The sequence below is a fragment of the Cenococcum geophilum genome (assembly GCF_001692895.1).
Source record: "Cenococcum geophilum 1.58 unplaced genomic scaffold K441scaffold_12, whole genome shotgun sequence".
In the NCBI taxonomy this organism is placed as follows: domain Eukaryota; kingdom Fungi; phylum Ascomycota; class Dothideomycetes; order Gloniales; family Gloniaceae; genus Cenococcum; species Cenococcum geophilum.
In genome coordinates, this window is record NW_027137570.1 from 259,767 (window position 1) to 270,893 (window position 11,127).

The 11,127-nt window shown below is 38.9% G+C and overlaps 1 protein-coding gene across 1 annotated transcript; it reads left to right on the top strand.

Moving 5' to 3' along the window:
- Positions 1-1,906: 1,906 nt before the first annotated feature.
- K441DRAFT_694731 (uncharacterized protein) lies at positions 1,907-3,307 on the top strand (the record flags this gene model as incomplete). Its single annotated transcript, XM_067652742.1, has 4 exons — positions 1,907-2,309; positions 2,452-2,502; positions 2,612-2,848; positions 2,912-3,307. The coding sequence occupies exons 1-4, from the start codon at positions 1,935-1,937 to the stop codon at positions 3,305-3,307; spliced, it is 1,059 nt and encodes a 352-aa protein (XP_067506154.1). The 5' UTR covers positions 1,907-1,934.
- Between the last annotated feature and the right edge of the window lie 7,820 nt (positions 3,308-11,127).

Sequence of the window (11,127 nt, forward strand, 5' to 3'; positions counted from 1 at the left end):
GTAGACGGGATTCTATTTAATTCCTTCTTTTTAGAAAAGCTAGTTGCTTATTATATAACAGAGCTTATTATTTGCAGTATAGTTATTAGATATAACGGCACCTAGCTTTTATATAATCCCGTAGTCCTTAAGCACTAAAAGAAGAGTATTCTATTACTTATTTTTACTATAAGAGGCTACTATATAAAGGCTAAGAAGAGCGTTTATAAGCTTTTCCTGGCTATTAATAAAATAGCCGTAAATCGCGAGGAGAAGGTAATTATTTAGAGAGGTCCAGATATTAACGGAGAGATAAATACTTATTAGTGTAGACTACAGCCTCTTTTATATAATATCCTTTTATAATAGCTATAAGTTATAAATCTTTTTACTAATTACTAAATAGGCTATAGTTATATGGCCGTCTACTTTAGGATTAATTAACTATAGAAGAATATAGAACTCTGGCCACTTAACTATCCGAAATAGTAAGTTTTATATAATAATTAATGTAATAAGGGCCTTATTAATAACTTCCTTATTTAGGACCGCTTAGAGTACTTCTAAATCTAGCTCTTCTATTATTTTAAGATAACGCTTTAAGGTAAAGGTCTTTTAATTAATCCTATATTACTTCTTTTATATAACTAGTTTTAGGCTTAACTATAATGCTATACTTTAACGCTAAATAATTTTGGAAGTTGGAAGTTAACTGTGCAGTGTATAACTCTATATAGTATTTACAATAGAATAAAAGATAGGCTTTTTTATTTTGTACGGGCTCATTACTGCCTAGTGGACAGGTATGCTCCTATGTTAAAAGAGCTAAGCGACCTCTTGTATTTTTTAATTTAGAGGTATTAATAGAGTCGAGAGCTTCTGATTCCACTTCTAAAGCCATATTTTATACAATAATAAAGAAGAAAAAGGCGACGAAAATTTATTTGGGGTATGCTAAGACTTATCGCGATAAGATTTATCCAAAACCACCCTGGGCTGACAACTCATGTGCATGAAAGCTTCATGGCACTGGATTGTACCCGACATGTTTTACTAAAGCCCTTCAACAGCTCGTCGTAGAGGTATTAATTTTGGCAATGGCTAAACAGATTAAGCATAGAGGGACCGCTACTTGCAGGTATCAAGGATAGAATTCTAGGACATTTTTAAATTAGTATCTTTGCAATCCAGTTTTTACTAAGCTTACCAAGTCACTTAGAGCTATCAAGAAAATGCCTAATTGTATATAGAGTGGGCAATAAGCAAATCAGACAAATATAAGGCCTTCGGTTTATTTAATTTAAGTTTAATTTACTATCTAGTATATCGAAGTCTTAGTATAGTAAAAGCTAATAAAGCCTTATTTAGGCGCCCTAAATTATATCTAAATTGTTACTCTTTAATCGCCCTCCTATTTAATATTATTACTAGTATTAATATAAGATCGCCCGACCGTTTAGAGGTAGTTAAAAAGACTACGGCGATAACGCTTATAATTAGCTAGGTATTAAAATAGGTCAGCGGTAAGGGGACACCCCCTACTAGTTTCTTTCTAATTATTTAAATATAACTTATATAACTATAATACCTTAATTAAGTCTTAATTTTGACTACAGTATAACTAGTAGAGTTTAAATTAAAGTTAAAATATACTAAGGAAGCCCTTGGTATAGTCCTTATAAAAGGCGGATCGAGACAAAAGAAATTCCCTAAAACTATTTACTATAATTAATCCTCGTTGCGTAGTTAGGGCTCGAGCTCTGCAATGCTTTTCCCAAAGAGTTCCCATCAAGCCTTTCCAGAAGCACGGTTACGATTCATTCGAATCACTAGAATCAATGTGGCCCGTACTTCTAAGAACGTGACAGACGCGCCAAGCTTCGTCCATTAGTCACAGGCCGTGTTCTTTGATCACGAACCCAAGACACTCCAGTGTACTGTACGCAAATAACGGAATGGCGGAGGAAATATCCTTAGATTTGGATCACCTTATTCAGTGGACGAGAGACCTACTCACAAGACCTGAAAGAATCAAAAAGGACAGAATCACTCGGAAGGTGTTCAGTCGAGTCCTTACAACGCGCAAAACGCGATCCCGACTCGTTTTCGACGTGACAATGGCTATAGCATTATTTGATGAAATCACAAATGAAAGTATACAGTTGCAATCTAATCTCCAGAAAGACATAGATGCCGAAAACCCCAGCTCTAAGAACCACTCGCCCGGTGTAGATTTACATCGTGAAGATATATCTCCCGAAGATACACTTCCCGCACATCCCGAATTCATTCTAGGCCAGGAACTTAGGTGTCTTCTTATAGAAGGAGAGGTGAAGCTCACTGGCACGAACCCGCAACGGACGACGTTCATCCCAAATGGTGGGGGGTGGCACCGTCAGATCGTGCATCTAGGCGTCTAGAGAGCTAGCAGTACAACACTGAACAGTCAAGCTAACACTGCGGTTTCTTTAGGCAATGGCAGATGGCAACTCCTCTCCACGATGCTCTCCTGTTGAGACTGCGGTACGTCCAAACACGCCATATTTCTCTTGCACTGACACTCCGACGTAGATGTATGACACCACCGCCGGACGAGGAGGAGAACGAGGGGTCTCGCTTGCTCGAGGCCTAGGCGCGCAAAGAACTGGATAACGATGGCTGTCCTCCTTGCTACCTGCTCGACCTCGAGATTCCCCTGCAAAGCCCGCCTGAGAAATACCAGCCGATCATAGGATACTGGCAGTCATTCCTAGGGACAGGTGATGTGGTGCTTCGCGCCCAATTATCGGACTGGCGGAAGTTCCACGCGTCTCAGTCGAGGGTCCGGCGCCGTTCTCAAAACAAACCCTTCAGCGAATATGTGAACGGGGTTCGCTAGCGCCGGCAGGGGCACGAATTGGGTGGCGTGGTCCGCCTACTGTTGGACACGAAGCAACATAGACGGCTGGAGGATTGGTTGGGGTTTCAGAACTACCATCTTCAATGCCTTGAGCGGTTTGAAAAGAAGCGGGACGGGTTGAGGGGAGAGCTGGGTGACGCTCGGGGGAGGGCCGGCGACGCGGGCGCCGCAGTTTCTGAACGCGCGGCGGGGGATGTCGAATGGGATCTGGAACGGCGCAAGGTTCTGCAGTGGATTGAGCAGGGGCGATGGGCGATGGATCTAGGATACCTGACACCCATCGAAGAAGACGATGATGATCAGGATGCCGTACTACAGGCCGTGCGGAAGACCTCCACTCGTGACCGCCGGACGAGGCGAACAGAGGCTTCTGCGGTCCTCGGTAGAGCCAGAGCCTCACAATATTTGATAGAAGTAAACAAGGTGTAAGCCTTTGGGTTTGCAACCTTGCCAACTCTTTAAAATTACTTTGTTATGCCATTCATTCTAGCCCTATCTTATCTTTAGGTGTATTGGTCTACTTTACAGATTTATATCCTCTATCCCACTTTATTCTGTTTATAGACGTTTTAAACGTCTTCCAGGTTATATTTTCCAATTTTGCGTAGGTGATGCCGACTTCTATCTTCCTCTCAGCTACAGTCGTTCCGAAAATATCGGTAAAAATCGCCAAGCCACACGACACGCATCACCACCCCTCTATTTAAACAGTATACTCCCTATAGCCCCACTAATATAGATTTATATTTTATAAATGAAGACCTATTTTATAGCTCTAGAATAGAGCTATAAAATAAGCCTTTATTTATATAATTTAGGGCTGTTTTTGTGAAGTTATAGGGGGTGCTTATTTCTAGGAATAGAGGGGTCGGATTAGTCAGCGCAGAGCCTCAATTTAAGTTTTACAGCTACCCCTATAGCCCTACTAATACAGCTCTATATTTAATAAATAAATTAATATTTTATAGCCCTAGAATAGAGCTATAAAATAGGCCTCTATTTATAAAATATAAAGCTATATTAGTGGGGCTATGGGGGGTATATTGCTCGCAGTCGTTTGAGAAATATTGTTAAAAATCGCCAAACCACAGCAGGACGCATTACCCCATATAATTCCACTAAAATTAATCCATTTTTTATATATAGGGGCCCATTTTATAGCCCCATTCTAGGGCTATAAAATAGGCTTTTATTTATAAAATATAGAGCCATATTAGTGAGGCTACAGGGGGTGCTTTGCAACGGCTGTAAAATTTAAATTAAGGCTCTACGCTGACTAATCCGACCCCTCCATTCCTAGAAATAAGCACCCCAAATAATTCCACCAAAACAGCCCTAAATTATATAAATAAGGCCTTGTTTTATAGCCCCAAAATAGGGTTATAAAATAGGCCTCTATTTATACAATATAAAGCTATACTGGTGGGGCTATATAGGGGTATATTGTTTTGATGGTGGTGGTGATGCTGCGTCGTGCGCTTGGCGATTTTTACCGATATTTTCGGAACGACTGTATTCCATCAAAACTGTCTTAGTCCCTATTAGGCTTTCTTAGTATTCCTTAACTGGCACATGCTGCTATCTTATATATCTCTTAGAGGCTTAGCACCGACTTAAGACTTTTAACTATACGCTACCTAACATAAACATAGTAATTGCTAGCAGTGATATAACCGGTCTAGTTCGCTTATTAGTTGGTTAGTTAGAAATTGCCTTAAAATCGTAACTGGTTTAGAGCTTTGATTAGCTTACAGCTAGTTAGTTTTAAAGCTCTCTAATTAACCGGGTAACTAGCTAAACTAGTAGAGTTAGTATAGGTCTTTAGCGGTAATAATTTGGGTAAGAGCGTACGCCATATAGGGGAGCCAAAGCTCTAAATTGTTAAGATCTACTACCTTATCCTTATTGCCCTTATTTCTACCTATTGCTACATCAGCATTTTGTTGGGGTGCCAAGATCCTGGAGGCCTCCTGACAGGATTTTGATTTTCCTGGAGGTCCTGATCGTCCTGACAGGCTCCTGACAGGCTCCTGGCAGGCTCCTGGCAGGATTTTGATTTTCCTGATCGTCCTGTCAGGGTCCTGATAGGAAACTCGTATTTCTTGATCGTCCTGATAGGCTCCTGCCAGGATCTTTGATTTCCTGATCGTCCTGTTAGGGTCCTGACAGGAAACTAGTATTTCCTAATCGTCCTGACAGGCTCCTGACAGGAAACTAGTATTTCCTGATCGTCCTGTCAGGTTCCTGGCAGGATACCCCTAAGCGACACCCCTCCCACCCCCCCATACCCCTCAAGCAACACCCCCCTAATGCGACACCTTAGGTGCGCGCGCGCGACATAGTTGCTATTCAGGGCGCGACACCACAGTGCTATCGGTCCCCGTATATATCCGATAGCCTACACGTGCCCTGCCAGTTACCCTTTGTAGCCACCTTATTTTTTTACCCTTCCTTACATCCTCCCTACCTTAGGAAACACTAGAGCGGCAGCCAGTAGACGGACCGTTACCGTCACCAGACGACCGTTGCCAGGAACTAGACGACGACCGTTACCAGAACTTAGACGACGACCGTTACCAAAACTAGACGACGACCTTTCGAACAACTAGCCAGCGAATACCACGAACGATTCGATCGATCAAATTTTATATCAGCCCATCACCGAATCGAATCAAGGCCTCCTAGGGAGGCACCCTAGACGACCACCGTTCGAATGTACAGCTAGCGAACGGCCATAGAGAACGATCTGGATCAATTAGAGCCTTCAATCGGGCTGACCCCTCCCCCGAATTGAATTAGATACTAACATAGGCAGGCAGGCAGGCAGGCAGGCAGGTAGGTAGGTAGGCAGGCAGGTAGGCAGGCAGGTAGGAGAGGACCGTCGCTAGAACTAGATGATCGATTTAATCGTTCGAATCGAATCGAACTAGAGCCTCGATATCAGCCCGTTACCGAATGAGGCACCCCAGACGACCACCGTTCAAACGTACAGCCAGCGAACGCCCATAGAAAACGATTCGAATCAATACAATTAATCGCAATCGAATCAAGCAGATCCTTCGATCGGGCCGACCTCTCCCCCGAATTACAGATACAGACAGGTAGGCATAGACGGGTAGGCACGACAGGCAGGTACAGGCAGGCTCGGACAAGTGGGACAGGCAGGCAGGCAGGCAGGCACTAGGCCTAGTTAGGAAATCAGCACACGGCCAGCGGATCATCGGGAACATCGCCAATCGACGATTTGGAGCCTCCGCGAGAGGCTCCTCAGTCAATCGCCCGACGCCCGAGCGATCGTAGAGCTCCTATGACAGACACAGGCGGTAGGCAGATTGGATTATTTAGATCATATAATTAAAATATTTTTGTATTTTTTGACTAGCTGTAAATACTGGAGTGTTAATATACCCTATTTTTAAATCTAGAATTTTTATTGTTGTCCTGATGGTCCTAATGGTCCTGATGGTCCTGATGGTCCTGATGGTCCTGACGGTCCTGGAGGTCCTGGAGGTCCTGGTGGTCCTGGTGGTCCGGGCGACCTCCTGACAGGATGCCGAGTGTGAGTGTCTCCTGGAGCTCCTGACAGCCCTGACAGGAGCTGTCAGGAGCTGTCAGTACTGTCAGGAGGCACAAACATTTTGCTGATGTAATTTAATAGAGGCCTTTGTTTTAACCAGTCGATCGTTATATAGAGGAGGAAAAAGTAGCCTTATAAGTAGTAGTCGTTCTATAGGTAAGCTCCTACCACCTCTTAAAAGCGCGCTAGCTAGGGCTCTAGTAGTTAATAAACAAAGCGCTAAAAAACGAAGCCGCATAAGGCTTTAGTAGAGCCTCTTACCTATTATAAAGCCGAGTCTAGCTTAGATCTAGAGCCTTTATTAAGGCAGGCTTCTACATAAGCTAGAATTGGAATCTACGGCTAGTGGTATAGGCGTAGCGATAAGGTTGCGTAGGAGGGAAAGGCCTATATAAAGTCGTCGCATATATAGGGTAAAGGAAAAGGATATACAATTATTTATAAGGCTATAGGTGTTCGATATTACTACTACTGCTACTACTATAAGGGGATCTTATAGATAGGGGGCTATAAGGACACGATTGTGGAATAGGATAGATTGGTAAGAGAGACGAATCCTTAAGGAGGTAAGGCCTTTGGGATCGTGGAGACTATATACTATAGGCACGTGCCTCTAACACGTGACCGGCAACTATCTAAGGGGCGTCCGGGGGTTATCCTAAGGGCAACCCGAGGTATCCGCAATAATATCCCTTATATTACCCCCCCCCCTTCTTACAGTCGGCCCCTAATCGCCATTACCTTATAGTAGGGAGATTATAAGGGCTCGTCCCAGAAGGGGTTCGGAGAGATATTAGAGAGGTGTTAGTATACTACTATATATTATCTATCTATCTAACCCCTGCTTTAAACTCCTGAAAACCCTTAATAAGGAAAAAAATATAACTAGAGAAAAGACGCGAGGATTATTAGGAGACCTATTAAAAGCCTACTAAAACTATGCTAGTGACTACCTAGGCTAATATAGGGATTTTTATATAACTCTACTTCTAAGCCTTTATACCGGTCTATAATTAATTATAAGTATTATAGGCAATTTAGTGTTCTAGTATAGTTCTATAGAACCTTTTAGTATAGGATTTAACGTATAAAGCCTTAGCTTATTATTGTCTTTAACTACTAAAATATAGTCTATAATTCTTTCTTATAATCCTTTTCTTATAATCCTCTACGTTATTAACGCATTGCTCTTATATTTGCCCTTAGGCTATTAGATACGGTTAAGGTATTAATTAATTAGTTAAAGAGACTTGTCTCTTAAGATTTAGTGTATATACTTTTAAATCTGGTGGTCTTATACTGTATATTTAGCGTAGCTCTACTACCTAGCAAATAGTGATATTTCGTAATAGCAATTATAGCTATTATACAATTGTTAAGAACGTCTATAACGTTATTCTTTAATACTATAGTATTATTTTAGGTCTAATTTAACCTATATACGTCTTTAATTTAACGTCTTAATTGCCTTCCCCTGGCCGCGTAGTTAGTTTTTATAAGAAAGTAATAGTTAAATAACTTATACGCGTATTTCCTTCCTTTTAAATAGTGCTATTATAACGGAGTTATATTAGTAAGGTTGCGGCTATTTACTAAAAGGGTATTAGATGGTAAAGTATAAGGACACCTTTGCTTATTAAGCTGCTCCTTTTCCTTAACACCTTACTTTCCTATTATTAACCTTTGTCTAATTTTAGACGTATCTTTAATATATTATTAAGATTTTCTTCTTTTCCATTAATAATTTAATATACCTCTTTATTCTCCTACTAACTGCTCTTTTAAGTAGATTCTATAGTGTATTTTAGCCCTACCTTTATATATAGAACCCTAACCTCTACTAACTTATAACTGGTGCTGGTCCTACCTAAATAATTTTGCCTATATATCTTTAAAAGACTAGAAATCTAATAATAGGATTTTAAAGGCTTATAATAAGACGCACTGCGTTAGATCTAATACCTTTAGTCCTTATAATTAATGCATACGTACTAAGAGCGGCAGTTACGTTAAGGTAAGCTTTTCTATCCTTAATAGATTTCCATTACTAACTTTAAGCTTTAATAGCTTAGGCCTAAGTGGTGACGATGCTTTAATATCCTTAACTACTATATTACCCGGGCTTTATCTTATTCTAGCGCCAATACTAAACGTCTTAGTTAAATTTAAGACTATACTATAGCTATTTATACTACCTATAATTCCAGGCAAGCTAGCTAGTAACGCCTAATATAAGAGTAAAGTTAGTATACTAAGGATAGGATAAGGGATAGAGGTAATAAAAAGAAGGTTGCTGTTTACTACAGGAAGGAGTTTATATATGCGTGTTAAGTTTTAAAAGAGCATAATATAATACGGTATTAGGTAGGTTATCCTTTAGGTACCTAGTAGATAGGTAACTAATAGTTGCTATAATAAGGTCTTGGTGGTTCTAGACTATACTAGCTAGCTAACTTCTCTATTTATTCTAGGCTTAAGCGTATCTTTATTAACTATAAGCTTACGCCGTAAAAGCTTTATTAGTATTGGTTTGGACCTAATATTAGTATTAAGCATTTAAGAGTCTCTACTCTATCTACACCTTATTATTCTACCCCTACTTTTATACCTACTTATACCCCTATTAAGGGGTCTAAATCTTATTCTTATTAGCTATTACTTAGTAGCCTAATAGATACTAATCCTACTCCTAAGGGTAAGGCATAGTAGCTTTTTAGATTAGGTATTTAAATTTTATTTTTATATATAGTAGTAATTAAGGACCTCGATTAAGTGCTTAGAAAGGCCTTAAAAGGCTTTTAGGAAGGGCCTAGGAGCCCTAAAAATAATATTCTTAATATAGATAAATAAATAGGAATGTAATTCTAGCAAAATGCCCTATTAATTCTATGCTATATACGTAAAAAGGCTAAAGACCTATCCTGCCTTAAGCTATAGCCCTATCCCTATAGTTTCTAGAACCTATCTATTCTATATCCAATTTAACCTATTTACTCTTTTCGCGAGCTTTCTTTATAGGTTATAATGATACTATAGTATTAGAGCGCTTTCTACGACTTATAAATTATAGACCTTAGTCCTAATATTCTTTTAAAATATCTTTATAATAATTAAGGTAATCCTCTAGTTCCTATATAGAGTCCTTAGCGGGCTAGCCTAGCCATTTAACTTTAAATTAAAGCTTATTCTTAACAGACTTATAGTATAGTATAGCTTTAACCTTATACCGCTCGCCTACTACCTTAGGGTATTTAATTAGGCCTAGACGGAAGTTCTTTTCCGGCGGTAGTTTATACTATAGCTCTAATAAGTTTATATTAAACACTAAATATATATAGGCTATAAATAGGGGTAGCTGGAGACAATAGGCTAGCTTACTAATTTATTCCTTAACTTAAAAGGGACCTAGGTATCTTATATTGAGCTTCTTTAATAGTTAATGGGTTTTAATATTTGTTAAACGTAATAAAACCTTATCACCTACTCTAAAATGCTTATCCTAGTGCTATTATACTAAAGTCTCTGCTACTCTTAGGCATCTTATAGGCTTTACTTTATATACTTCTATTACTCCTCCTATTCCTAGAGGTATCCTTATACTCTTTAGTAGATATCCTTAAACTTCTTAGTAGGATTCTATAACTAATTATACGGCCTTAGCTAGTGATTATTAGGTATACTATTAAACCTAAATAGTTAAACGCCGTAGGCAATCTAGATTAGTGTATACTTATATAATATATATTGCTTTAAATTATAAGCATACTCCGCGTATAAAAGTAGCTTACACTAGTTATCTTACTAGTAGTTTAAATATATCCGTAGGTAAGACTCTAGTTCCTAGTTCTGGCGTTCTATTTACCTATCCGTTTATAGATAAAAAGCTATACTATAATAGTAGTCTATCTTTAAATAGAAGTATAGGTCTAACTAGTACTAGCTTATAAAGACGCTGCCCCTATTAGTAATAATAGAGTATAGCTAATCTACTTTAAGAAAGTATTTCTCCTTAATTAGATTAGCAAGCTTTTATATATTAATCGTCTTATTAATAGGAAGGTATTAAATATACTTTAAAACCCTATTAATAAGTACAAGGACTGTATATTTATCCTTAGCTATCTTTAAATAGCGGGAGATCCGTAATAAAGTCTATAGCGTAATATCGCTATAGCTTACTAGCGGGGGGAACTAATTTAAGTAGACCCTATAGCTTGTGCCTATAGATTTTGTATACTTAATACTTCTTATAATGGCTAATATACTCCTTTACTTCCTAATTAAGCCTTAGCTAATAGTATTTGCACTAAAGTAATTCCATTATTTTTACTTAACTATAGTGGCCGCCTAGAGAATTATTGTAATTCTTTATAAGAATCTTCTATTATAGGTTTGCTTCTTATAGCACCTAAACCTTACTACCTTTACGTAGTAGGCCTATTGGGTTTAGTTTCTAATAGTAGCGCCTAGTAGCTTCCTTTCTATTACGTTTCCGGTCTACTTTTATATTAAAGATAGTATAGGAAGCGTCCCTCCGTTGCACCTTATAGATAAAATCTATTAACCTTTTAAATAGTTTCTAGGTAAAAGCTATTTTATTTTATACTGCTCTAAGTATAAGACTAAATAGTACTATAAATCTTATAACTCTTTAATACGCGTATATTAGAAA